This window comes from Notechis scutatus, chromosome 3 (assembly GCF_049901735.1).
Source record: "Notechis scutatus isolate UNSWTSFEM ecotype Mainland chromosome 3, rNotScu1.2, whole genome shotgun sequence".
Classification (NCBI taxonomy): Eukaryota; Metazoa; Chordata; class Lepidosauria; order Squamata; family Elapidae; genus Notechis; species Notechis scutatus.
The window spans coordinates 81,234,329-81,262,263 of NC_142011.1; the positions used below are offsets into that span (position 1 = coordinate 81,234,329).

Consider the following 27,935-nt stretch of genomic DNA (forward strand, 5'->3'; position numbering starts at 1 on the left):
TGCACATGCAAAATGAGATTCTGCAATAGCTAGATCACAGACTGAAAAAAAAAAGATACAGTAGATAGAACTGAAGTTGCCCCGATTATTAGGGAAAATACACCTGGTATTCCATAGTAGCCTCTTAAAACCCAGGGTCGGATCGACCCTGAGACCTCTACCTCATGAGCCCCCAGACCCCGTGGTCATAGGAGGCCAAACCCCTTATGATGTGCAGCGAATCCTCGATTCGAGGTGGCACAGGAGACAACTCCAATATTTAATCAAATGGAAGGGCTATCCCTTATCAGAGGCATATTGGGTAAAGAGTAGGAACATCCAAGCCAATCGCCTTGTGACAAGGTTCCATGCAGAAAATCCAACTAAGCCTGGGGGGGGGGGTGTCTGTTTCGCAACTCTAAGTCCTATATCTGCAATAAATTTATTTTTGTGTGTGTGGGTGTCGTACAGGTCACCTTCAAGAAGTGAGGGGAGCCGAATGTCAACTCATAAAATATTTCTATGGTTGTTTTAGGTTGCCAACAGAAAGGGACGGAGGAAAGGCGTTTGAAAGAGCAGTGCGGCAGCTTGGAAATCGAAAATGCATTCCTTACATAGTTTTTCAGAGATAGTAACTAGGTGGCTGAAGTTTCTGCCGTGCAAAATTCTAACTGGAGAACATGATTGATGACTCTTGGATATGGATGAGTCTCATTGGAGAATATGAATTATGATACACCCAGGTGGTGGGAGAAAACCAGGATCAGGGGTGACAATAAATTATGTGTCTCAGAGTCGGCTACACCCAACAGTGCCGGCCATGTTAATTCCCAATTGGAAGTTTGGCTCGAGACTCATGATTTAATTGGGGTAACTGCCAGAACCCTGACAGCAGGAAGTCAGCCATTGTCTGTGGCTACAGAAGGGAAGGGTGAAGCTCTTCTCAACTTATTTGGATTGAAAAAAACTCCCTTTTCATAACAAAGGCAAGGATGCAGAGGTTTCATTTTTTCCCCCCAAAGTCAGCTCATTTGCAAACCCGAATCATATTTCACAGAACTCCACAATAATTTCTTGATTAAGACACAGGGTTAGCATTTATCACCCCAGGCATTCCAACACCCACCACATTAATCTTAGGTGATGAAACTATAGCCTCCCAATAACAATAAATGGGGCTTGTGGCTTCTGACAAGCCTCGACATTACCCAATGAGTAAAAATAGCTCTGAGAGGACCCCAGTTTAGAAGACTTATGACAATGGGATGGGCTTCAATTAATTTTCACAGGCTTCAAAAAGCAGTCCAGGGCTTCAATAGCTGGGAGGCTTCTGTTTGAGAATCCACAAAAAAAAAAAAAAAAAAAAAAAATTGAAGGGAGGATTAAAGATTTTTTGTGTGTGAAATCAAAAATAGGGATAAACTTATTAGGAGTGTAGTTGTGCAATGTGTTGTATCCTCCTTCATTCTGCTCATTTTGGTAGAAAGTGAGGCTCTAGTAAAAACAATTTCATCATCTTTTCTTCTGTTTTTTCTTTTCCTTAACTGTGCAATATTGCTGGGCAGCTGCAGCACATGCAAGCACAGGTATTAGGTGGAAAAGGGACATTTAAAAATACTCTTTCCCCTTTTTATTTTTATTTTTAACGTTCACACTTTCTGTACAGCCTTTAAATTTCACTGACAGCTTTACCTGAATTATTTTCAAGTAGCATCTAGAAAGGGAGTCATCTCAGCTTGCTTCTTTTTCATTAATGCATTGGCTGACTCTCAGCTTGTGGCACATTATAAATTGGCAGTCAGGGGTTAATTTTTAAGGAGGTTAATGTGCAATAATTTTAGCTAAGATAATGAAGGATCAATTCTGCCTTAGGAATACATTCAGTCAGACATTATATGTCTAGCTCTTGTGAAATCTTGCCAGTATGAGAGCTTTCTATAAACATTATCAGGCACCCAATACAACCATATTCTGTTCTATGTCTAGATCATAGTTAAGAGAACAGGCCTTTCTTCAAAATTGTCTCTCTTTTAAGTGGATTTAATGATTTCATATTTTGTAATTTGCTTGAGCACTGGAGGTTTATTAAAACAGAGCACTGAACTGACCTCCCTACCCATGTCACAGGGGCTGTTGTGAGGCTCCATAATGAGATGTTTGCAAAGTGGATTTGTGTAAGTGAAAAATGCTAAGTATTTTTATTACTGCATGATAGAGATCAGAAAGCACAAATGAATTAGGTATTAATCCTTTTAAGGGAAAACATACCAGGGGCAAATTTACACTGCAGTTATTTTTTCTAACATCCAGCACTTCATTAAGTACCATACAAGATTATGTAACTCTGCAAAAGAATATCTATGCAAAGTTTATAATCACAGCAGGAAAAAAAATTGTTCCCACAGTTTTGTTTGTATGCTTTTATGCAATTTTTAAAGGCACACGGAGTTCCTGCAGATTACTGGAATTAAACATAAGATGCAAAAAAGGACAGAGCTTCATGAATTAGCTTATATAGCAATGATACCGTGGTTCATTCCAAAACTTTTGCATATTGTTGTCTTTGTAAGAAGTCAAAGATCCATAGTCTGAATGTATGAGACTCAATTAGGATTTCCAGCACTGATGCCAGAATTTTTATGTTTAAATTAGTCTTTCTTTGGTTCTTATTCATTCCTTTTCCAAATTTGCAACTGTAAACAGCCTGGCTGATTTGTCCTACTGCACTCTACAACAAGATACTGCTTCACACAGCAAAATATATTGAGTTCAAGATTTAGAGCCATTTCCCAGGGTACATTGGGTCATAACAGCATTCCATTTTTAATCATTCTCATGTCTAAAAATGCATAGTGAGTGTTTCTACAAATATCTTCTCCCTAACAGGAGGCAAAACTGAATGGGGAAAGATTATTGAGTGCGTTGGAAGGTATAGATTTAGAAGATCGCTGTGGTTTCCAGATATGGTCTCTTTTATAATTATAATTAGTTTTATTTTGGATTCCCAATCTGCTTGCAGAAACAAGCCCAGCTTGCAGAAAGTAACCCCAACTGTAAAATAGCTGAATCAGTGTTGAATCCATTTACAGGGAAATCTCACAAAAAGATGTTGCCTAAGTAAAGAATCATTTAGGTGTTTAAACTTGTTTTACCAACTGTACAGATTAAGTGTGCTTTTACATGTTCTACATCTGGTTGAAATTATTTGCACCTTCTCTCAGAAGCAGAGGTTATGCAATCTGACCTTTCCTGCAAAGCCAGTTATTTTGTAATCCCCCATTTGCATAGTTCCTATTGACTACTTCCTGTTCCTTATTCTTCTTTCACAGAATTGGAAATGAATTCTGATACAGGCATAGTTCAAATCTTGTTTTAGAATATCTGAATAGACTGTTTCACTTTCAAGAAGAGATTATGAAATTAGGAGTGTCTGCCCTTTAAATTTTAGTGCATACTCTCACTTATTCAGAATTTAAATAAACAATTAAGATTATAATTTACCTGGACTCTTAAAGCAAATATATAAGTCTTCTTGTCTTTCTCAGAAACGAAAGCAATATCACTTAGACTTACACAGGCAGTTCTTGATTTACAACAGTCCATTTAGTAACTGTTCAAAGTTACAATGGCACTGAAAAAGGTGACTTATGACCATTTTTCACACTTATGATCATTGCAGCATCTTCCCATGGTCATGTGATCAAAATTCAGACAGCTAACTTAACAACTGTAGTGATTCACTCAACAACTGTGGCAAGAAAGGTCGTAAAATGGAGTAAAACTCACTTAACAAATGTCTCATTTAGCAACATAGATCTGGGGCTCAGTTGATAAGTCATAAGTCGTAGACTACCTGTATACCGCTCTATGGTGCTTTGCAATATTTTCTGAGCAATTTACAGAGTCAGCATATTGCCCCCAACAATCTGGGTCCTCATTTTACTGATCTTGGAAGGATGGAAGACTAAGTCAACCTTGAGTCGGTCAGGATCAAACTCCTGGCAGTGGGCAGAATTAGCCCTCAACACTGCATTCTAACCACTGTACTACCACAGCATATTAAGAGATTGGGGCAAAATGTCTGCATTTTCATATCTGTATCTGTAGGCCCATACTGATTTGATGTAGTTTTTCAGATGAAGCATCTTTCACTGTTGGCCATGTTGGCTGGGGATGGGGTGAGTTTAAGTCTGAAAACATCTGGAGAGCAACATAGTCCCTATTTTTGCAAGGGCCAAATTAAAAGCATTACTTTCAAGGATGTTTAATATAAAGTTTATATGCTGTTTGAATCACTTCCTTTACTAAATTGCACACCAGTGAGAAACTGCTACTTCCTAATAACAATTTCCGTTGTAGATCTTTTGGTATTTGAAACATATATTAAATAAGTAATAAGCAGCCTTGATTTTTTTTAAAAAAAAGTTTAATAAATAAAAGTTTAATGGAGCAGCTTGAAGGAATTTATTTCAGTGCCTAGTTGATTTTAACGTTTGCATTTGTTTGGCTTTTATTTGTTATTAAATTGCTAACAGGATTTTTATTGTGCCTTATTTAAGTTTGATTAAAATTATAAACTGCCTTGAGAAGACCCTTTTATTCTATAGACCGCCTGTTAGCTTTATAAATATTTTATTTTATATTTGCCAATCAATTTATGGCAATCATTTGGCAAGCTAAATACTTCCACACAGGTGTTTTCTTATTTTCTTTCCTTCCTTTTCCCATGCTTTGTCTGTAGAACAAAATGGTGCATTATCTATCTACTCATATAAATAACATCCCAATGAATAATTATGATGGCACCTAAGATAGCTATGTCAGGTGCGGTAAACATTCTACAACAGAAGAAACCCTTGAGCAATTATTTTGCAACACTCTTACCTGCATTTGTCATAATGATTTTTTCACACGATGCACCCATGAAAAGAACAGTGGATGCCTAAAGTGCTGTTTAAATTAGTAGAATGCATGATGAAGAACAAACACCTTTCAAAAATTCTAGAAGTTCATAAATACGTAGGGATCTTATATAATATGCTATATTATATAATAATGCCATCCTGAAACTTCCTGATATTCTATATAAATTTGACTACAGTCCACCAAAATACTGGTAGAAAGTTAATAGTGTCCTCATACTGATGCAGGGGCGTGATGGTTAAAGTGGTTAAAGACGCTGAACTTGTCAGCTGGAAGACTGACAGCCTGGATTCGAGACCCAAGCCACACACGAAGGACTGAGCTTCCATTTCTTGCCCCAGCTCCTGCTCATCCAGGAGTTTGAAAGTATGCTAATGCAAATAGATAAATAGGTGGTGCAGTGGTTAGAATGCAGTACTGCAGACTACTTCTGCTGCCTGCCAACTGCCTGCAATTTGGCGGTTCAAATTTCACCAGGCTGAAGATTGACTCAACCTTCCATCCTTCTGAGGTCTGTAAAATGAGGACCCAGATTGTTGGGGGAAATATGCTGACTCTGTAAATGGCTTAGAGAGGGCTGTAAAGCACTGTAAAGCAGTTTATAAGTCTAAATGCTAAATGTTGGTGTGGTGTTAGGGGTTTCCGGTTCAATGTGTGAAGGGTGAAGGATGTGTGTTTGTGTTTATTTACATGGTCATGGTCATGATGTGCACTGAAAATGGTGTTTGATTTTGTTGTACGAGGTGCAATGACAATAAAGTAAAAAGTGAAGTGAAGTGAAGTGAAGTGAAGTGAAGTGAAGTAAAGTAAAGTAAAGTAAAGTAAAGTAAAGTAAAGTAAAGTAAAGTAAAGTAAAGTAAAGTAAAGTAAAGTAAAGTAAAGTAAAGTAAAGTAAAGTAAATTAAGTAAATGGGCCAGACCCGAGACAGGAATGAGTAGGTACTGTATATGGCTTAAGAGTATAGTTGAATGATCTCTCTCAGACTAAGAACTCTGTAAAAAATTTAAGTAGTGTGCATTATACTACAACATTATTTTAAAACTAGTATCTCATATACATGTCTGATATCTCTATATACAAATGAGGTAAAAGATATCCAATGAAAGAAGTAGGATATTCTAACCCCCAAAAGCAGATTTAGTGGATACCAAGAAAACCCTGGCAGAATTTTGAATTAAAATGCCTACAGGTAAACTTAGCATATGGTCTGGGTGTTTGAAAAGGAAGAAAAACAAGCAATAGAGTGCATGATATAATGGGCTAAGAATTTTGATGTAATGGTCACATGGATGAATAGGAAAGATGTGGTTAAAAGAATTGAAATTAACACAGATTTTAAAAGATAATGTCTTAATATAATCCTATGAAAACATTTTAACAAAATAAAAAAGTACAAATATTAAAAAAATGAAACAAAGAGAATAAGAACAGTAAATAAGAAAATAGGTAAAGAAGTAAGAAAACAAAAGAAATTTTTTTTTACAAAATGAGGCCACTATCTAAGATTTAAAAGGTACTTCTGTTATTGTAAATATGAAAAGTATGATGTAACTGCAGCAAAGATATTATATGTACCAAGATGAAAAAATACAGAAATATCCTCACTGGAGGAATGAATTGTGAAGGTGGCAGAACTTGTTGAAATGGCCAGATTGATTGTCTGATAACTATTTTTATAAAAGACTGGAAACCCTTTATGGACTTTTTGCTGAAAATGGACAAAAATGAATCATTGGTCTTGAGATTTGCTCATTAAGGGTTGTTTATAATTAGGAATAAAATAATTTGGGATGGCAGAAATGATAGTAATTATCTTTCTATCTGCTGTAAATGATCAGAAGTATAGACATTTTTGCTTTTCCTTCTTCCTTTTTTCTTCCCTTTTCTTGACGTTTACTGTTTCTTACTTTTTCTTTCATCTTTCCATAACTTTATCTTGACTTTCAAAAACCTCAAAAAATTACCTTTGACCATGCTCATGAAAATAATAAAGAGCACATGAATCCAAACGTATAATGAAAGTGTCATGGTAGCATTCTGAGCAACTGTCTTGGAACTTTAAATTGACCAATGGGGGCGGAAACATTTGATTTGCATACAACAATTCTCTGGGAGCAAGTTCCTTTCATCTAACTATGAAGGAAACATCATCACTATAAATTAATTAAAAGAGGAACTACAGGAAGGAAGAGGTGCTGACCCTTTGGTGTTCCTCTGGCTTTCCTGTTCTTTTTAGATCAAAACAAATCAAGATTTCCGGGTATAGGCAACAGTAAAATATATGACACAACTACATACGAACAAAAAGAGAACACACCTACATTTTTCTGTAACAAATCATCTCAGATCTCTATCATTAGGCAGCATTTGTGCTTTTCATTGCTCTTAATACTGTTGGAGACAATCATTTGTAGAAAATGTGGTATCTGTTACTCACCAAAAGCACCATCTGAATAAAAAACATGTATTGGGACCACAAAAAATCTTACAAAGTTCAAATCTCATGAAGATTTTGGCACACTCACATATGATCCCCCACATTTTTTAAAAAAATATGGTCGTTGTGTAAGATGACATAATAGTGTTGGCAAATGGAAATGCCTGTGAGTCATATCAATATCTCATGTTATAATGACAAACATAAATGTATATTATTAATAATTCTTCATTATTAATTCATCACACATGTCTAACACCTCACAATTTCTTCTCCTCTCCCCTCTGTGATAACCCTCACTATTCATTCTTGCAAATCTTTTCTATGGTCCTCAAATGATGGGGCTGCAAGTGAAAGATGAATAGGTTGCCTAATAGGGTAAATTTTTTGTTTTCTGCTAAGGAGAGTTAAGCTAAATGGTTCACAGCTTAGGCACTCAGCCATAGTCCATGAGCAATTTCACCATAGATTAAAATTTTTACCATCAGATATAAGGACTGTTTAAGAATATATACCGAAGCTGCTTTCATCCTGTTGAGAAGTGAAGTGTCTTAAATGTTAATAATTTAATTGTATAATAGTTAATGGGTATAGGATTAGTTTTTACTGAGTACATAAAAGACTTTTGTGGCCTTTTCTCTGTCCCTTGTTCTCTGTTCTCTTATAAATAAAACAATTATTTTAAAAAAAAATCTTTTTCTTTTCTTTTTCTTTTTATGTAGGCATTTCCACTGTACGTAAATGAATACAGGTAACTTACCTCAGCTGTACATACTTTGCAAGTTGGAACATTTTCATTATGAAGACTCTGTAAAGTAGAAAAGCAGGCATTTAGTAATAAAACAGATCTCACAAATCAATGGAAACAGTAGATGAGAAAAATGTATATATGAAAATATATTGGCATCATCTGCTTGGCAGTATTAAAGACTCACGGGGTGAGTTGAGTAATGAAAAATGAATGTTTTACAGTTTCCGAATGTGTTTCATATGTGATAATTGGTACCATTCTTGCATTTTAATTTTTTCATTTTATGTTAATGCTCTTAATTAGTCCTCAAGTCAATAAGGCACAAAAAGATAATGGACAATCGGCACAATGCAGGGTTTGTGACTGTGGCATCTCTTTGAGCCTTAGAAATAAGTATGCCTTTGGTGTTCAGCATTCATTCTCCGGAAAAAAATAGATCTTGCGCCATTTGGTGTGACAAAGCATCCAAAAAGTGTTTTGTTTTTGTAGCGTATTATTTGGGATTTTAAGTATGGTGTACTTAATTATCATGGAATCCAACTTATTTAGACTTCTAAAATGAAGCACAGCTGCACAGCTGCAGCATTTAGTATTCACTGCACCTGATAGTTTCAAGAAATCCATTCATAACTAGAGGCTGCTTTCTTATTTACCAATGCAAAAAAGTGTAGTCCTGTTTTTCCCTTCCAAAATGAAGTGGTTTAAAGGGAGAAACTGAAGGGCATAAAAATAACAAAACTCTATAATTAAGGCCCATCTGATAAGCCTAGGGCCTTTTCCCCTTTATCCTAACCATGACACAAACATAACCCAACAAACTCATTGTCTGCTGTATTTTCATGATGTGGCTTTTAACTAATCCAAAATTGCTATCTGTAAAAGCTTAAAGGTGTCCCCAGCTGTTCCATGGCATAGTAGCATTTTCCCTGCAAGTAAGAAATAAGCAGTAGCAGTTTTGCCATGGATGACATCTGACATAATACACTGTCTTAATTATGTGTCCCCTTGGAAATTGATACCAGCTAGGCCTCTTTTAGCTTTTTAATATGGTGTTCTCTCTGTTCCTTGCCAAGGCACTGTGTTTAAAACATTTCTAAGGGGAAAGTAAGGGGAAATCTTACTTTTTTCCAGTGACCAAGCCTATAAGCCAACCACCTGTTTTTTGTGGATCAGCATGAGTAGCAGCTGATCTCTCTCTCTCTCTCTCTCTCTCTCTCTCTCTCTCTCTCATTTTGTGACACAATTTTCTTCATGCCTATCACCAGGGTTGGGATACTACCGGTTCGGCTGGGTTCTATAGAACCGATAGTTCTGAAGAGCAGCAGTCACTGAACCGATTTGGTGCAATGACCTTTTGGTCATCTGTTTGGCCCACCCACCCACCTGGGCTCTTGGCTGTCCTTTATTTCCTGCTTTTTCAACCTCAGCTGCTTTGCACGGCACAGCTGAGGTTGAAAAAGCAGGAAAGAAGAGGATTTTCAAAGGCTGCACACCCGCGCACAGTGCTTGTCAGCTGTCTGGGTGGCACAGCTGATGTTTTTTGTAATTGTTTTACATGCATGTGCAGTACGCGTCAGGTGCGTGCGCATGCAAAACGCACTCTGACCGAACCAGTAGTAACAACGGTTGGATCCCACCCCTGCCTATCACCTAATAATCAGGCTCCTTTTGAGCAAAGGTTTGGCATTATTTGAGAAGACCACTCTTCCAAGATTAGCACTAAGCTTACATCTAAAAGGTCCCTAGCTCTTTGGAAGCTCATACAAAAGAACAGTTTTGCAAAACTGAAATGGGGTTTATTTATTTCACTTCAAAACTAGTTCTCCTCACCGTATGACAATCTGGGAGAATCTACCAATCTCTATATTTAACAGTCCAGTATACTGGATAAATGACACCATATATTAGCACAGTGCTTGTGGCAAAATAAGGGACATCAGTAGGAGCAGCGAATCTTGTGCCATTCAGGTCTTTAGATGGCTCAAAGATTGGTGGATAGATTGGTGGATAGCAGCAGCATCAAATATGGCACAATACGCTAAAATTAGCAAAAGGTAAAAATTAGGAACCACAGAAATAAAAAGCATATTTAATGGAGGGACGGGGGGGAAGAAATCTTCAGCTACACTTACAACATATATAGAAAGGAATACATCCTCTTACAGCAAAGAGTGCCATTTATGAGGCATTGGAACAAAATTCACATTGACCCATTATGCTTCAAAAAGCAACATGAAAGTGGTGCAACACTTAATTTGGAAGGATAAGCAGATTCTCAAAGGAGATAGTCCTTCAACAGTCCATTTAAAAATGTTCTTTTAAGCCAATGTAATAGCTAACAAAATAAGTTGATTATAGGTTCAATATTTTAGGAACAATATATTGTGCTATTTGAAGTTTCAGAGTGCCTTTCAAGAGTAGCCCCTAGGGAGTGTGTTGGAGTAACCTGAACTGAGAGGTAACTAATTCATGGATCATATCCAGTTCTGACCAAGAATAAATGCAATGATACACCAGATGAAGCTATGAATAAGCATCTCTGACCACCACACATGCCTACATATCTATTAACTAGCCCAGGTTCAGGAGTTTGGATTTATTAGACCAATAATGGGCATTACGTCCAAATTTGGTTCTCCTTTAATCTGTTTTGACACGCTGAAAGACTTGTAGAATTTATCAATATCTACTTATTAACTTCACAGCATCGATAAAAATTACAGTCACTCTATTCAATATGAGCACATAAGACTACTAAATTGGGATTAAGCCAGTGGTGGGATTCAGCCAGTTCACACCGCTTTGGGAGAACTGGTTAACTTTTTGAGCAATTTGGTGAACTGGTTGTTGGAAGAAATCATTAGGGCAGAGAACCGGTTGTTAAATTATTTGAATCCCACCACTGGATTAACCCTGCATCCCAGTGATTTCAACTAGGAGAATGCAACTCTTTTTTTGCTCCATTTTGGATATATGGGTTTATTTTGCTTCATGGACAACTTGCATTCCTGTAGTTACTCTTTAAATCATGTTACCAAAATATCTATTCTGACATCCAATATCAGGGCTGACTCAAATAAGGTCAATTTTAATGGAATTTATCTGTTCACTTTTCAAGGAGGCCATCAAGTAGGATGTGAGGGTTTTAATTTTCTCTTTCCAGCACCTGCACTGCATTGAGATTAGGGATAGAAAACATGTCATGCAGATGTGCATATGGAATGTGTGTACGAGGCCTGATTCATCATCATGCAATACACATCATCTTCATGGCCAAAACACATCTGTGCTTTAGATAACTGTTTTCAGTACATTTGCTAATGTGATTGGCTTGGCTTATTAGCTGCCTTCAAGTTTGGTATGAGTATTCGAGGTGGCTCCTGCTTTAAAATGCCACAAAATATCAGGAAATAATAATAGAAGAACACATAAAACACAAACAAGAGCATCACTGACTTTTAATGAAGTCAGTGAAAGACATGTGTGGCAGACATTCCTTGGGGGATTCATTTCCGAGAAGTGATACAGAAGAACTGTTTCGACATGATCAATAATACTTGAGCCTCAGATTGTGGAGGTTCTTATTTGTAAGTCTTAATGGCTGAAGAGATTCACAAATGGAGAAGCGATCACTCTGATAATCAGGACATAAAGCAATATATGACTTAAAGGGCAGAGTCTTAAGCTCAGTTTTGACTGCACTACTTTCAATTGTGCCTATAAGAGCAATTGGCAACCCAGATATTAAGTCATCGAGGTAACCTTGCATCAGTTAGCAGCCTAGCATTCACATTTTGCAGCAGCTGGAGCTCAAGTGTATAATTATAAGCCCACCAGGGTCTGCGTGAGCCAGAGGACATCTTCCTCTGTTGGACTGACTCAGATGCTTTACTTTGTCTCTTGGGATACAAAACCCAACACCAATTTTCATACCTTTGATAAGAAGAGCAGAGGAACTGATTTAAATAAGCAACAGTCTCTTCTGCTTTCACAATACCTCAGATCAGCTGATCAAACTGGCTGCCTCTTTCTCTTCCAGCCGCTCTTCTCAGTTACTCCAGACAGGAAACATAACCAGATGAGTAGGTGTACTTTATTGTAAGGCTAACCTTAACAGAATCTTGGAAGTCTGAAGGTACAAAGTTTCCATGGCCACTTTTAACTATCTGATCAATTATGGAAAGTCCTTCCTAAGTTTTTTTTTTTCTGTGACCACTAAGTCCACGTGAGGCTCCCCTTCCTCTTGTCTGATCGTTTCCTAGGCAATATCTCTTTCACGCGTCCCCCAAGGTTATCCACACATTCTATTACATCCACCTCCTGAGCAGGGAAAGGGAACAAATTCTGCCTTTGGGTTAGTATCAATCCCCCACATACTCCAGGAAGATTTAATAATGCCATGAGCAGGGTTTCAGGAAAGCATCACTTCTTGGCTTGTTTTATTCCTGTTAAATAGAATTATTAATTGCTTTGGCTTTAGACAAATTTTTTTTTTTTTTGCACAGGACTGTCCTATTCAAATAATTTTTTAATTCTTTTTTATTAAGTTTTGACAGGCGTGTTAAGCCCATTGAAGCTCTTCTTGGGAATTTTTCTTTGTTGCCAAATTGCATTAGTGCAATCTGGGGAAACACTGTGGGCCACACACGACCTGCATATTCTTCTTCTTTGTCTTAGCGTATTGAATTGATAAAAATGAGAGCCTGTTTGATGTGTTAAAGACATTGGGCTTGAAACTGGGAGACTATGAATTCTAATCCTGCATTAGGTACATTGTCAGTTAGTTGACTTTGGGCTAGTCTATTTCTCTCAGCCCTAAGAAAAAGGTGAAGGCAAATCATTTCTGAAAAATGTCAAGGAAACTACAGTGGAATCAAGACTCATTCAAAGGCACAGTCATATGTATGTATGGATGTAGTTATGTATGCATGCATGCACAGTAATATCTTTGAAGAAATCACAAATTTAGTTATATCACATTTATAGTATAGCTGACGTATTTGTAGTTTGCTCTTAGGCTGACATTTCAAGGAAAGAAACCAAAGCATGAAAAAAATATTTATTTATTTTTTATTTATTTGATTTGCTAATTGTTTACAAGATAATAAGTATAAGTGTATACATAGTTGTGAATACATGAAATGGGTACATGTAAGAAAAATAAAAGAAGAATAAGAGAAACAATAGGACAGGGACGGTAGGCACGATGGTGCGCTTATGCACGCCCCTACAGACCTCTTAGGAAAGGGTGAGGTCAATAGTAGACAGTCTAAGGTTAAAGTTTTTGGGGTTTGGGGAAGAGACTACAGAGTCGGGTAGAGTATTCCAGACATTGACCACTCTATTGCTGAAGTCGTATTTCCTGCAATCAAGTTTGGTGCGGTTTACTTTGAGTTTGTATCTATTGTGTGCTCTTGTGTTGTTATGGTTGAAGCTGAAGTATTCATTGACAGGTAGGACATTGCAATGTATGATTTTATATACCATGCTTAAGTCAGACCGAAGACGGCGTAATTCAAGGTTTTCTAGTTTTAGAATTTCAAGTCTGGTGGCATAAGGTATTCTACAACGAGTAGAAGAGTGGAGAACTCTTCTTGTGAAATATAACCCTACCAACCCAAAAACTCCAATGATAAGCTGCAAGAAAGGATTTGTGTGCAATTTTTTTATGTAGCTACTCAAATGTGAAAAGCCACAGTTTAAGAGACATCTTTCCAAGAAAGATGTATTGATCTGCAGTGTTTCAGGCTTGTTTGTTTATTTGAAGTAGACTGGACATTAGAGAAGATAATGCAGAAATGAAGTCAAAAGAGCTAGGTTTATGAAGAATGTTTCTTATTCTTTCACTGAATACTTTTGCCTGTTCTTTTTCTCTTCCTATTATTGTTGGGTTAATAGGCATCTTATTAAAAGGATGAAAGCATTTGGTATTTTATGAACCCAATGTAGGAAACCAGTTTTGATATATAGGCATTGCTCTCTGTTCCTAAGGAACCACATTAAGCAGGAGTTTTCTCCAGCACCTCTCTCAACTTTTCATTTTTCTGGGGAAATATATAGTATTACCATCTGTAGGTAGCCATTGTCATGGGAAATATTTTTCTTCCACTTTCTGAAAGGACATAATTTATAATATGAAATTAAAAGCACCAAATTAGTAACCCAATCCCTGTATTCCAGTTTAATGAAATAGCGCCTTCATTGCATTATTGTTTTGTGCCACTGGACCATTCTCTTTTGTTTTACAAACAAAATGTGGCTTTCATTAATAAAGAATTGTGTAAGACAAAGAGAGAGAGAGAGTTCCTTGGTGCATATTGAAGTATGTCTCCCAGAAGTCGCAGTGCTCTCATTTAAAATTATATTTTCTTCATTTGCTCTATAGAACTAGAAAACCACCGATGTTTTTGTCTTTGTAAAAATTAGTTTTAAAGGTTGAATGGGGATGCCCTCAGATAGAGTTGTGCAAATCTGCAAATCCTTGGAAGAAATAAAATAGAATACATGTATAAAGCATCCCTTTTCACACAGATAGGAGCCTTTTTTCCCCCACAGACTTTAGCAGTAGGTTCAGAAGCTGCTCCTAACTGCTTCCAAATTCCTAGAGAAATGAAGGGGCTGTTGTGCACACTTATGCAAAGACAGTAAACTTTCCAAACTCGTCAAAGCTGGAAAAAAGATATGGCTGCTTCGGTGATTTAAAAAGATATGTTGGGTAGGTTCTTTCCCATTCTTACAAAGGATTTGCATAGTTTTTATCAATATATTTCTCCATATCTTTTGATGATCTGATTCACATCTGTAGGATTAAGATCTTGCTCACTGTTTCCAAATGGGGTATATGTATACTGGGCAAGTCCAGTTAATTCTGAGATGTCAATTGGGCATAAAGATGTCAGACTTTGGACTAGTTACAAATCATATTTGTCCACAAAATTAAAATAGAAAGATGGAAGGAAAAAAAGATAAGAAGGTGCCTAAAATGTCTGCGGATTATTTGATTAAACTATTTTTAAAAAGACCTCTAAAGTGCTGACAGGAAATGTGCCTGGCAAGCAAGGAATAGAGCTGGCTTCAAGAAGAAAACACATTCAGCTAATTCTGAAATATTAGTTCCTTGTATTATATTGGAGCCAAGAGGATAAGCAAATACAAAAGCATTCTGATTTACTATTCCAATATACAGGAACCATTTTTCCTGCTGAGTTCCTGGCCAATGTGTCCATCGCTAACTATGGCAAGTTATTCTCAACATAGCCTAATCTGAACTCTTGGCTTTATTTTTGCAGCCAAGAAGGGGCAGGCATGCTCCAGCAGCTGTAATGAACTGAGAAGTTCTCCATTTCACAGCATTTGAAGTGCTCAAATCTACATCTTAACACCTCAAAAGTGACTACCATGATTTTTTTTTTTTAAATGACAAGAGTGAATTCTTCTTTCGCTCTCCTGGGTCAGCCATCTTGCTCATGTGTGAATTGTATTTCATTAAAGACAGACTGAACAAAAGCAGAGGAGCTCAACTACTTTTTCACAAAATGGAGGTCATTTATTTTTTAAAAAAATTCTTGAAAGTAGGTAGAATTTCCTTTTCTCTAAATTGGGTTATTCAGATTATATTTTTAAAACAAAAAACTGTCAAAATATCAGGCAAGAAAGTAATACAAGAATCACATTTCTTGTGTAGGACTTAGACAAAGATTAAATATATCCACTGGATCATATTTACTATTCTTTGATACTAAAACCAGATTCTGAAAGTTACATGATTTGATCTATTGATCTATGACACAGCAAATTTATTGAAACCAAGCTGATTGGCAAAACACCTGGAAATCCTATTTAGACTCCTTGAACAATACATCTGAACAAAAAATCTAATTTAAATGTTTGAAAGAAATAATATATGCAATTTATATCAATAGGGAAGGGCATGCAATCGAGTACATAGATTTGTCCCAAAGTCCAAAATTAAAGATTTTGTGTGAAATATATGAATGGATTTCACATTCTTATTTTTTAAAAAATAGAAGCCATGAGAGAGGAGGGACCATTTGACCATTAAGACGGAAACAAGATGGCAATGGGGGTTAATCAATACATTCTGCAGCAGGATCATGACAAAAATTCCTCTTCAAAATCCCCTTTCATCCCAACAGGGAAACTTATCATGACCTAAGAAAGCGAAAAGTCTTATTACTCGAGGCATATTTTCCCATCATAGATGCTTTTAAAATTGCTGTGATCAGCAGCATAATTTGGGTAATTCATTTCCCCCCTTCCCTATAACAATTCGGAAGAATGTTTGCAGACTGTAGGACTTCCAAGGGATCAGAGTCAAGGTGTCAGGCGTGTTTTGTTTCTCTGCATTAATGTTCTCTAGGTAATTTTCAAAACAATTCACACAAAGAGAAAAAGAAGGTAATGATTTCCTGAAGGTTCTATTTAACTGTTATACTAGAAGCTCGATCAGCTGTGACTCTGGTGGCAGCAAGCCACTGCTATTTACATATCTCCTTCCTGATTGTTTCTTAGATATAGAAGAGTGTGGTGGAATGTTGGGACAATCAGTTTGGATAAAGAGATATAGATACTGGAATTCGGTCAGTACAAATCAGCCCACATTTTTTTTTGTTTGTTTGTGAGAGAAGTGTCCCTGTGGAGCTCCTTAAAATGTTACAGTTTGTTAGCAGTGGCTTTGAGATTCTGTGAGATCTGGACAAGCCTAGGAGCAAAGGCCTAGAGGATCTGTGTCAAGCTCTGAAGTGGCTGCCAAGGGCATCCACAGAAGGGAAGTCAAAAAAAGCAAATATACTGTACATGTTTAAATGATGTCATTAAAAATAGTATATGGCAAGAAAAGCATAGATCTATTTAAGCATAAGGTTACATATAAAGCAACATCTCTGAATCATAAAAGTTTTGTAAGTCAACGCAAAGTTTGATGAGAACAGGGTATCTGAATAAAACAATTTCTGTTCACACTCATATATGGCTCATAAACAAACAAAAGCAAAAATAATTGTCCTAGAACATGGAACATATACTTGCAAGTGGCAAGATTCAAGTATATATGCTTTCCATATAATTGTTCAGCAACCAAAAAATATTTAAAAACATTTTAGCCTTGATTGGTAAATATTCATTTTCTCATTTATTGTATGTATATATCATGGAATAACAATAATCTCTGCCTGACTTATAGTATCAATATTGTCTGGCTGAAAAATATGTTAATAAGGAGGCAATGGGGCTTAAGGTACCTCATTTGAAAAAAGGATAATCTGGTATTTCAAACACAGTAGTAATTAGAAATTTACTAGTCAAGTGTCATGAGGTATCTTGTTTGTTAGGTATTCTCTTGCCAGATACCTTATAAACCAAAACAACAATCATCAATAGGAGTACAATAAATATTTTAAAAAATCAAATTGCACAAATTAGAGATCTTTTCCAAAGATGGTTACTATCAACAATATAACCTGTAAAGAAAAGAGGATACATAGAACAAACTTCTGGGGTAGCATTTTACTCCCTTTTCTATAATACATTTTTCTGTGCCATCCTCTTGGTCTCAATTCTCATCGGTTATATGGAGAAAATCCTGGAATGTCTTTCCATTTCTGAAATCCTGAAGCTAAGCAGTCCATCACTTCTGTCTACCATACTTCTGATAAAAAGTGGGTGTACATACAACGCTATAAGCATTGGTATTTCAATACCACCACTGCTAGCATTCCCCAAATCCAAAGCAACTATTTTATGCTCAACCATGTTTGCCTTCACCACAGCTGATCTGAAAATGGGTCACTCCAGCATTTCTATTTTCAAATTTCAACTTTCAGAGAAGTTGAAGTTGTCTTGCTATACAGCTAAGCTATTTGTTCAGGTCTCAACAGAGGCAACAGCTTGGGTTCACAGCAGCATGAAGCCAATCCAGGAATGACATAAATGCCACATAAGGAGGTGTCCCTAAAATATTTTCCATAATTAGATGGACTATTTCTGCAGGCTTATATTTTGATAAATTGATATTGTTTTTACCTATGATGGAAATGGCTAATGTTCTTGCTATTATCCTTGTGCTATGGACTACTGCATGGAACTCATTTAATTCCACATTCTCTGTTTTGTTTGTCCACAATAACTCTTTGCTAACATGCTAATTTCCACATAATTTTTGCAACAGTTGATAAATGAAATATACTGTTTTAAACAGCTTTGTTGTAATTCCATGGTACAAACTAATGTAGGAGCCAGAAACTGCTTAAGGTGCAAACAATCTGTTTCTATAGGGCAATTCATATCCTCACTTTATATATAGAAGGATCAAATATTAATCCCAGATAACCCACAACAGATGTAGGAAGAGCAGAAAAAAAGGTCACTTATGATAACCTGCCTTATTTGGCTACAAACAGAGGGAGGCTGCCTTGCACCAATGCACACAAAATGCCCACTTTGGAGCTCATCAATCAGGATATTTTAGTACATGGAATAAACTACTATCTTCAAGCGGTAGCCTTGAATATTCTGTATTAAGATCTGGGTTACATTTTTTTCCCTATACTTTAAAAACTCCATTTTGTACATTCTTGCTGACTTTTTTTTCCTAGAAGCTTTGGTTCCTTTGATGGAAATGTTATTCCTATAAACCTATTCTTATCTCTAATTTTAGCCCTTTCAACAAACTCTAAACTAATAAAAGTCATCATCTTAGCATCAACCTTGAGTATGAAGACCAATAAAGTCATGTTAAAATACAAATAAAAAAATACTATTATTTTCTTATTCCTCTTAATAATTGAAATGACTAAAAAATTGCAGCCATTTGATAGGATTTAAAATCTGTCCCACACTTTGACTATTGGTAGGGCTAACCTTAAATATGCTGTTGGGCTTCTTAAACTGACATACATGATCCAAAAGGAAGATCTCGTTATGTAACTCGGGAACTAAGAAATATCTTCAGCAGTCCTTTTCAAAGCACTTTTCAGCTTAAAGCACAGCTACTCAACATTATAAAACCCAGATCTAAGACTTTCACAAGGAGCAAAAGATACTTCTAGCAACACTAACAAAGTGTTGATGTTATTGATTTTTGGAAGAGGAAGAAGAAAAGATAAGGAAGGATAATTAGGTTTTTAAAAGTCTCTTTCCTGTGAAGGTCCAAAGTAACTGGAAAAAAATGTGAGGAGGGAAAAGTTTCCAACAATTAGTCAAAATTTGGGGGGAAAAACCACATTAAATTTGGGCTAATGCCACTTCCATTCTTTTGGCACCAACGGAATGTTTCAAGCAACATGAAAAAGCATTTGGCAGTGTGAGGGTTAAGGGAGATATTCCTTCTCTTTAACAGATGGTTAATTTACAATAATTATTACTAAATTTGGTGTTTAATAAGTTAGATAGGACAAACCCGGTTGCAGAAACATTTGCCAAAGCACCGTTCTAAGAATCCTGGGATGAAACAAAACCTGCAAAACACTCACTAGCCTCATATTCTTGAGTTGAGGGGGCAGGTTGAAGCACAGCTCTCCTGTAAATTATTAACTCTTTATTGCATCTGTTATCTTATTAGCACATATTGAAAGGAAGTCATACAACCTAGGAGTCTGGCCAAAAGCATATCCATCAGTAAACTGAAGTGGCAGTAAACTCTTAGTCTCCAACATAGCATTTACTCTGGCCTAATATTTAAACATTTACTCAGTATTTTGAGGGGAGAAATCTTCATGTGAAATATGTACATTGGATCTATAAACTCAGGATGGAGCTTCTGTACAAACAGCAAGAAATCCTGCACAGGACTCAGTGGACAAAAAAAAACAAACCACCAACCTCTTGTGGACTCTTGCAAACACCATTTGTCATTTTTTTAAAAAAAATTCTTTTCTTTTAATAGTTTTATTGAGGCTTATTTTAAGATCAAATGCAAATAGAAACAGAAATTAAGAAAGTTGAAGAAGAGAGAAGTGCAGAACTAAACTAAAGAGAAAAAAGTAGTGACATCTGTGTAGTGACATTTTCAGCTCGGTAGAATACAGAAAAAAATTACAATCTCAATCTTTTGCTTTATATTTCTAAAAAATGCATGCTATTTCTGTAAAAACAAAGGGAGTTTTTCTATTTCTCCATTCACACAACATACTGATCCTCCAACTAAAGACAACAAAACCGAGAATGTTCACCCAACAGTTCTGCCCTAACAAATAATCCACATCATATTTAAAACAAAACCTAGTTAACACAGCAGATTAAAACAATGACTGGATGCCCATAATATACCAAACCACAAACCACATTACCCATTTTAACCTAGGCTATTTTTGTGGTACAAGCCAGGCCTGTGAGTAACCTATATCTGTTATTACAACAGGGCAAAAACAATCCTTCTGATCACTGCAATATTTCCAGATGAAAACATGAGGGGAGACCCATTTGTTGAATTACTAATTCATAAACACAAGAGTGTCTCCACCAAGGGGTCATTCAGAGGGCACAATGTGCATTTCTGGGCCGGAAAGCTGTTTCCCACATGTTATATTTTTGAAACAACAAAACACAGTATCTTTAGATTTATTTCATGGAGTTCCTAAACGGTAGACAGTAGAGTCAAATTACCATTTTTGTGTGTGTGTGGGGGGGAGACTCTTGGGCCACTGCAGAAGACCACTTTTGTGGAAATAAGTGATAAATAAATGCTCAGAAATTATTTGCATAAAACTCTGCTGGTTAAAAAAAAGTGCTATGTTTTTTACTAGCCATTTATTTCTCAATAGAATTTTATCCCATACATTACAGGGGATGCCGGATTAAATCAGTGCTAGTTTAAATTTTGGCAAATTGTAGACAAATAATAAATGTAGTGTAGGACCCACAAGATGCCTAATATTTTTTTAAAATAGTTTTTAAAAAAAATATTGGCCTTCCCATATTCTTTTTTTTTTTTTTTGCCTGTTTATCAAATGTTTGCAAACTTTAAAAATCTCATCAAGCAATTTCTAATGTTTTCATTTCCAATTAGTCTTCATTATAGCCAGATATTATAAAACCTGCATACGTGTATACATAGGCATGTAAACACATAATTACTTATAGAGATTTCTACCAACACAGATATACAAAAGAGAGCGAAAGGAGGAGGTGAGCTGGTTAGACACATTATGACTGTAATTATCATACAGTATGCAATTCTAAGGAAGTCTAAAAAAGCATTTTGTTTTCTACACACCATGGATTTTTTTGATAGGCACGAACCTCATTCAGCTTTTGAAAAGAATGTACTTTACCAGTCATTCCTTTGAAGACCCTTACTTCTAATCCACTTCTCCAGGTCAATATTCCAACAAAAAAAAAACATGTGTGATTTTAATAACATTATTCTGTCTTTGATTGCAGATTCTGTCTCCATCCCACACACAGATTATCAGCACGTGCCCCCCTAACCTGCATTTATTGTTCAGCATGGATTGACTTCCCATGTCTTCACAATGCACTGTATGTATGTATGTATGTATGTATGTATGTATGTATGTATGTATGTATATTCTTAAGTATATATATTCTTAAGTTTTTACGGGTATTTATATGTATGGTATTCAGCTTTGTTTGGATATTTTCCCACATCATTATAGTTGGGCTTTTAAAGTTGTAGCAACGTTTCGGCAGAATCTCACCTGCCATCATCAGGCTTGTGTATTGTGTTCGTCTGTGAGTCAGACTTTCATAGCCGTTTCTGTTTTAAATTTGGTGCTAGCCATCTGCTGTGCCAGAATGGTTTTTTCTTCATCCTGATAGGTTGGGAGTCTTGGTCTGTGTTTATTGGTCTTGGAGTTTGCTGTGTTCTGCTTGATTGGTGTTTCTAATATCTTCTGTCTGTTTTGTAGCTTTTTTTGTCTTGGTTGGCTGGCAACATTGTGTTTCCTGTATTGGAGGCTTTTAGTGCGGCTTGCCTCTGAGTAAACAGACGGCTATCATTTATTAGCAAGCTAGGTTTCATCTGGGTGCCTGGTTGGGGTGTGTTTGAGCTGGAGGTATCAGGGGGAGTCTGTTTGTGCCCAGGTGTTTGCTTGGCTTGTGGTGTGGATATTTTTTTGTTTGTGAGTGCAGGCTTCCAGATAATTGACAGTCTGGTGGAATCATCTCTGCTATTCATGCTGTCAGATCTTTTTCAATCTCTATGGCTTTTCTGATAATTCTGTAGCTGGGGTTTTCTATAGTGGCTAGGGTTTTGGTGCCATTGAGGACAATGCTATGACCTGTGGCTTTCATGTGTTGGACTAGTGAGGAAGTGTGTTCCAGCTTTTTTACTGCATTTTTGTGTTCCTCCAGGATGGTACTTATTCTTCTATTGGTCTGTCCAATGCAGGGCATAATGCGCAGGGGACTTCATATATGCCTTGGTTTTCCAGGTCAATTTTATCTTTGGAGTTTCTTAGGATGGCTGCTATTTTTCTGTCTGTTTTGAAAGCAGTCTTGATGTGATGCCTGTGTAGTATCTTTCTGATTTTGTCTCTAGTACCTCTTATGTATGGCAGGACAGCTGTTCCATAGGTCTGTTCATCTTCTAGGTCTCCATTATGTCTCAGTGTGTTTTTGTGGATCAAGCCGGTGATTTTGCTTTTGTTGAAGCCGTTAGCTGTCAGTACTTTAGTCAGGGTGCATAGTTCAGTCTTTATGTGTGTCTTGTCTGCCAAGCATTTGGTTCTGGCAATTAGTGTTTTGGCCACGGAGTTTATCTGTGATGGGTGATGGTGGGATTGGGCGTTGAGGTAGCGGTTGGTGTGTGTTTTCTTTTAGTATATGGTGTTTCCTAGTGTGCCATCTGTTTTTTTGTAGATTAGTTCATCTAGAAATGGTAGTTGTTTGTTTCTGTTTCCATGGTGAATTTGATTTTGGGGTGTGTGCTGTTTAGGTGTGTTAGGAAATTGTTTAGGCTTTCTTTTCCATGGGGCCAAATAACAAATGTATCATCGATGTATCTTAATGATAGTTTGGGTTTGTGGGAGGCATTGACTAGGGCTCTGGATTCAAATTCTTCTATGAATAGGTTTGCAATGATGGGTGACAGTGGTGATCCCATAGGGGCTCCTTCAATTTGCTTGTATCTTTGTCCTTTGTATATGAAATATGTGTTGGTTAAGCAGTGTTCTGCTAGTTCTATGAGGTGTTTAGATGGTTGGTATTTATTTTTGATGATTTCAAGAGTTTCTTTTATCAGGACTTGAGTGAATAGTGAAACCACGTTGAACCTTACAAGCAGCTCTTTTTGTTCCACGTGTAAATCTTTGATCATTTCTAAGAGGTGGTATGAGTTTTGTATAGGTGAAGCTGCTGCTTCAGCATGGGGCTGTAGCTGCTTTGCTAGATTTTGTAGTGGTGCTCCTCTGGAGCTGACTATGGGTCTGAGAGGTATGCCTTCTTTGTGTATTTTGGAGAGGCCGTATAGTTTGGGGCATCTGGAAGATTTTTCTCTTGGGATGATCGTCTGTTGGATCTCTTTGCTCATGTTGCTGGTTATGATTTTCTTCTTGGTTATTTTTTCCAGATATGTGGTTGGGTCCGTGTTTATGGGTTTGTATGTGGAGTCTTGGAGTAGGTCTGTCAATTTTGTTTCGTAGTCTTTTCTACTACCTTTATCTGCTGGAAGTATGATTATGCTGCTGTTGTTTTTTAGGGCTTGCAGAGCTTTTAGTTCCTCTTTGTGCAAGTTGCTTTTGGGTGGTTTGTTTGTGCATAGGAGGTTAGTGACTTGGTGTCTTATTCTATCAGCTTCATCTGTATTTAATTTAGTTAGGCTGGATTCCACTCCGCATATGATGGATTCTTTGGGGATTTTTTTGGGTGCTATAGCATAATTGAATCCTTTAGTTAGGGCATCTGTTTCTGTTTTGGTGAGTTCTCTGTTGAAAACATTGTATACTAATTGTTTCAGGTGTTGTTGTGAGTTGTTGGGAGCTTTCTGGTCATGTTCTAATTTCTTTAGTTTCTTCAGGAGTTTGTCATTTTTGTAAGTGGTTTCAGTTTCAGCTCTCCAAGTTGTAAGTTGTTTTATCTTGTCCCAAAGTAGAGGGTGGATTTTTTTTTTTTAAACAAGTTTTATTAATTTTTTTCAAAACACACAAGTCGTCATTATCCATTACATATTTAAACCTTTTTCCATTATAAATTTAACAAGTCAGATAAACTATAATTCTGTTTTAAACCATTTCCATATAAACATACAAAAACCTCTTATCCATTTTCTCTTTCTTTCTCTTTACTCTTATTCCATTTTATTATTATTATTTCATCTATTTCTTTCTGACTTAGTTACCATTATTCTCATTCTATATTTCTGCAAGGTTTCATTAATTCTCCCCCACCCAAAAAAATATATACACAACACACAAAACATAAAAAAAGATCTTTTTGGAAAGTAACTTGGACCCAGGTATTTCTTTCTTCATGGACTTCAACTGTATTCATACTCATCTTACATATCATTACTTATTTTATTTACCATTCTAAATCTTCTATATTAACTTCTCCCCATATTTCACTCTTTTTAATTCTATCTTAATTAATCATCTTAATTTGAGTCATTATATTTGTATCTTTTGTCCATTCTTTATTGTACCTTTGTCTCATTCCTTATTAAAAAAAAAAGAAATTTCTCCTGAAATCACTAATCAGAGTATGATGCCTTTCTATCTCCCGACTAAATTAATCAAATTAATCTTTAGAATACCCAATCTGATTTTGCTTGGTACATTCTAACTGAATAATACATCCAAAATAATTAAATACATAGTTAAACAATAGATCTAAATATTAAAAACAAATACTATAATGAAAATTTTATAATAACATCAATCCCATAATCTTATTAAACTCTTTAATTAAAGCTCAATATTCTAAATCTCCCCTCATATTATATTTTAAAACCAATCATTATTAACATTTGAACATTTTAATCTCTTATCAACTCTTAAGCCATTTAAGTTTTCTATTTCTAATACAATACTACCATATCATCTTATGTACCTTGCAAAATCTCTTTGAAGAAATTATACTTATCCTTTATCCCTAAAAAAATTCCTTTTTTCCCATTTAATTTCAAAACTTTGTAGTTTTTCTCCACCTTTTCCCTTTCTTTCTTCTCCCAACAAACCTTTCTACCCCCCCTTCTTCTAGCCTCTGCCTTACTGGCTTCCCTTCTCTGTCGTATTCCTCTTCCCTTTTGTTTACCATCCTTATATTGATTTTGCACCTTGTTTTTCCCTTTCTTAAATGTTTTTTTTTAAATCTTAAGTCCTTTATTTCTCTTCTCTTCCCTCTTCCTTCCCTCTTGGTCGAGTTCTGAGATTTATTAAAGATGGTTTCCTCTCCTTCTTCTTCTTCTGCTGTCTTCATCTGCTGCAATGTTTGTTGATAGTTAATAAGCGCCATTTCTAAAAAAAGGAAGGCTTCTTTCAAACCAGCTTTACCATTTTTTTTTTTGCTTGCTCATAATCTTTTCTCAGTTCCTCAATAGAAGGAGCCATTATAAATCTTTTCTTTTCTTTTCTCTTACAACAGTCAGAATATTCCAAAGGAAAAATAAGACAATCCCAAAGTTATCAGTCAGTCCAAACCAAGACAGAGTTCCCACTCTCTCCTCCTAGGGTAGTATCAATCAGAGAAAAGAAAGTCCAAATCTGTTTCTTAAAATCTTATTGCAATATATTTTAGTCTTTCAATCCTTAAGGCATCTCCTCCAACAAAGTCTTAGCATACAAATATTTTTTTTAGTCCTCTCTTTTCCCACTCATCGCTTAAAGCCAGTTTTCACCTAAAAAAAATAGATTTCTTAATATTCACTTTTTATTCCGTAGAAAAGAGGGTAAGCTATCCTTTCAGCACCATTAAACTGCCGCTTTTTCCTCTTCTCGAAGGTATCATTCAGAAAGTCATACTTTTCAGGAATTTTGTTAAATATGTCTTAGAGTCCTAGGAGCCAAGAAAAACTTTCTCCTTTCAAGCACTTTCTCCACTTCCTCCTGCGCATTCTTACCCGGCTGCCAGCTTCTTTATGGCGGCCATTACGGACCGCCGCTGCACCGTCCTGGGAAAAGGGGTTCTGCCGGCCGGGAGGGGTCTGCAAACCCCAAACCCTTCTACGGATCCCCTACCTTCAGCTGCCCCTGCAGGGCAGCCTAGCTCCGCACCCGTCTGGGTCGGAGCCCCAAAAACGGCTAGCGCGGCAGGGATCGCGCAGCTTCGCAAATCCCTGCCGCTCACGAAGCCGACAAACCGGAAGTGTCCAGTAGAGGGTGGATTTTGTTGCTCAATTCCAGGTGTAGGGTTAGGAGGTCTTTGTTTAACTGATCGAGTTGGAATCTCTGTGGAGCTCGTTCCTGAGTAGAGCCATTTCAGTTCTTTTCAGGATACATTTAGTAGCTGCTGTGCTGTGATGAAATGTTAATTTGAAGCAGGTCGGTGTTGCATTGTTGTCTCTGCAGCTGCATAGGAATTTAAGGTCACATAGTATTCCTGCTAAACTCCGTGGCCAAAACACTAATTGCCAGAACCAAATGCCTGGCAGACAACACACACATAAAGACTGAACTATGCACCCTGACTAAAGTACTGACAGCCAACAGTTTCCACAAAAACACACTGAGCCAACGGCTTCCACAAAAGCAAAATCACAGGCCTGATGCACAAAAACACACTGAGACATAATGGAGACCTAGAAGATGAACAGACCTATGGAACAGCTGTCCTGCCCTACATAAGAGGTACTAGAGACACAAATCAGTAAGATACTACATAGGCATCACATCAAGACTGCCTTCAAAACAGACAGAAAAATAGCAGCCATCTTAAGAAACCCCAAATATAAAATTGACCTGGAAAACCAAGGCATATATGAAGTCCCCTGCGCATCATGCCCTGCCACATACATTGGACAGACCAATAGAAGAATAAGTACCCTCCTGGAGGAACACAAAAATGCAGTAAAAAAGCTGAAACACACTTCCTCACTAGTCCAACACATGAACGCCACAGCATCAACTCCAATGGCACCAAAACCCTAGCCACTATAGAAAACCCCAGCTACAGAATTATCAGAGAAGCCATAGAGATTGAAAAAAGACCTGAAAACATGAATAGCAGAGATGACTCCACCAGAGTGTCACTTATCTGGAAGCCTGCACTCACAAACAAAAAAATCTCCACACCACAAGCCAAGCAAACACCTGGGCACAAACAGACACCTCCCCCCGCTACTTCCAGCTGTAACACACCCCAACCAGGCACCCAGATGAAACCCAGCTTCCTATTAAATGATAGCCGTCTGTTTACCCAAAGCCAAGCCACACTAAGTCTCCAATACAGGAAACACAATGTTGCCAGCCAATCAAGACAAAAAAAGCTACAAAACAGACAGAAGATATTAGAAACACCAATCAAGCAGAACACAGCAAACTCCAAGACCAATAAACACAGACCAAGACTCCCAACCAATGAGGATAAAGAAAAATCCATTCTGGCACGCAGTAGGCTAGCACCAAATTTAAAACAGAGACAGCTGTGAAAGTCTGACTCACAGACGAACACAATACACAAGCCTGATGATGGCAGGTGAGATTCTGCCAAAACATTGCTACAACTTTAAAAGCACAACTATAATGATGTGGGAAAATACCTGAACAAAGCTGAATACCATACATGCAAGTACCTGCGAAAACTTATATATATATATGTTTTCTTAAGTTTTTGTGGGTATTTATATGTATGGTATTCAGCTTTGTTCGGGCATTTTCCCACGTCATTATAGTTGTGCTTTTAAAGTTGTAGCAATGTTTTGGCAGAATCTC

At 36.8% G+C, this 27,935-nt stretch overlaps 1 protein-coding gene across 3 annotated transcripts in view; it reads right to left on the minus strand.

The window, feature by feature from the left end:
- Positions 1-27,935, minus strand: part of LOC148131253 (uncharacterized) — a 301,801-nt gene that overhangs the window by 231,747 nt on the left and 42,119 nt on the right. For all 3 annotated transcript variants that reach the window (XM_087960575.1, XM_087960576.1, XM_087960578.1), the window contains exon 3: positions 8,101-8,148. In XM_087960575.1, coding sequence (XP_087816701.1) covers positions 8,101-8,148 — 48 coding nt within the window. The remainder of the gene's footprint in view (positions 1-8,100; positions 8,149-27,935) is intronic.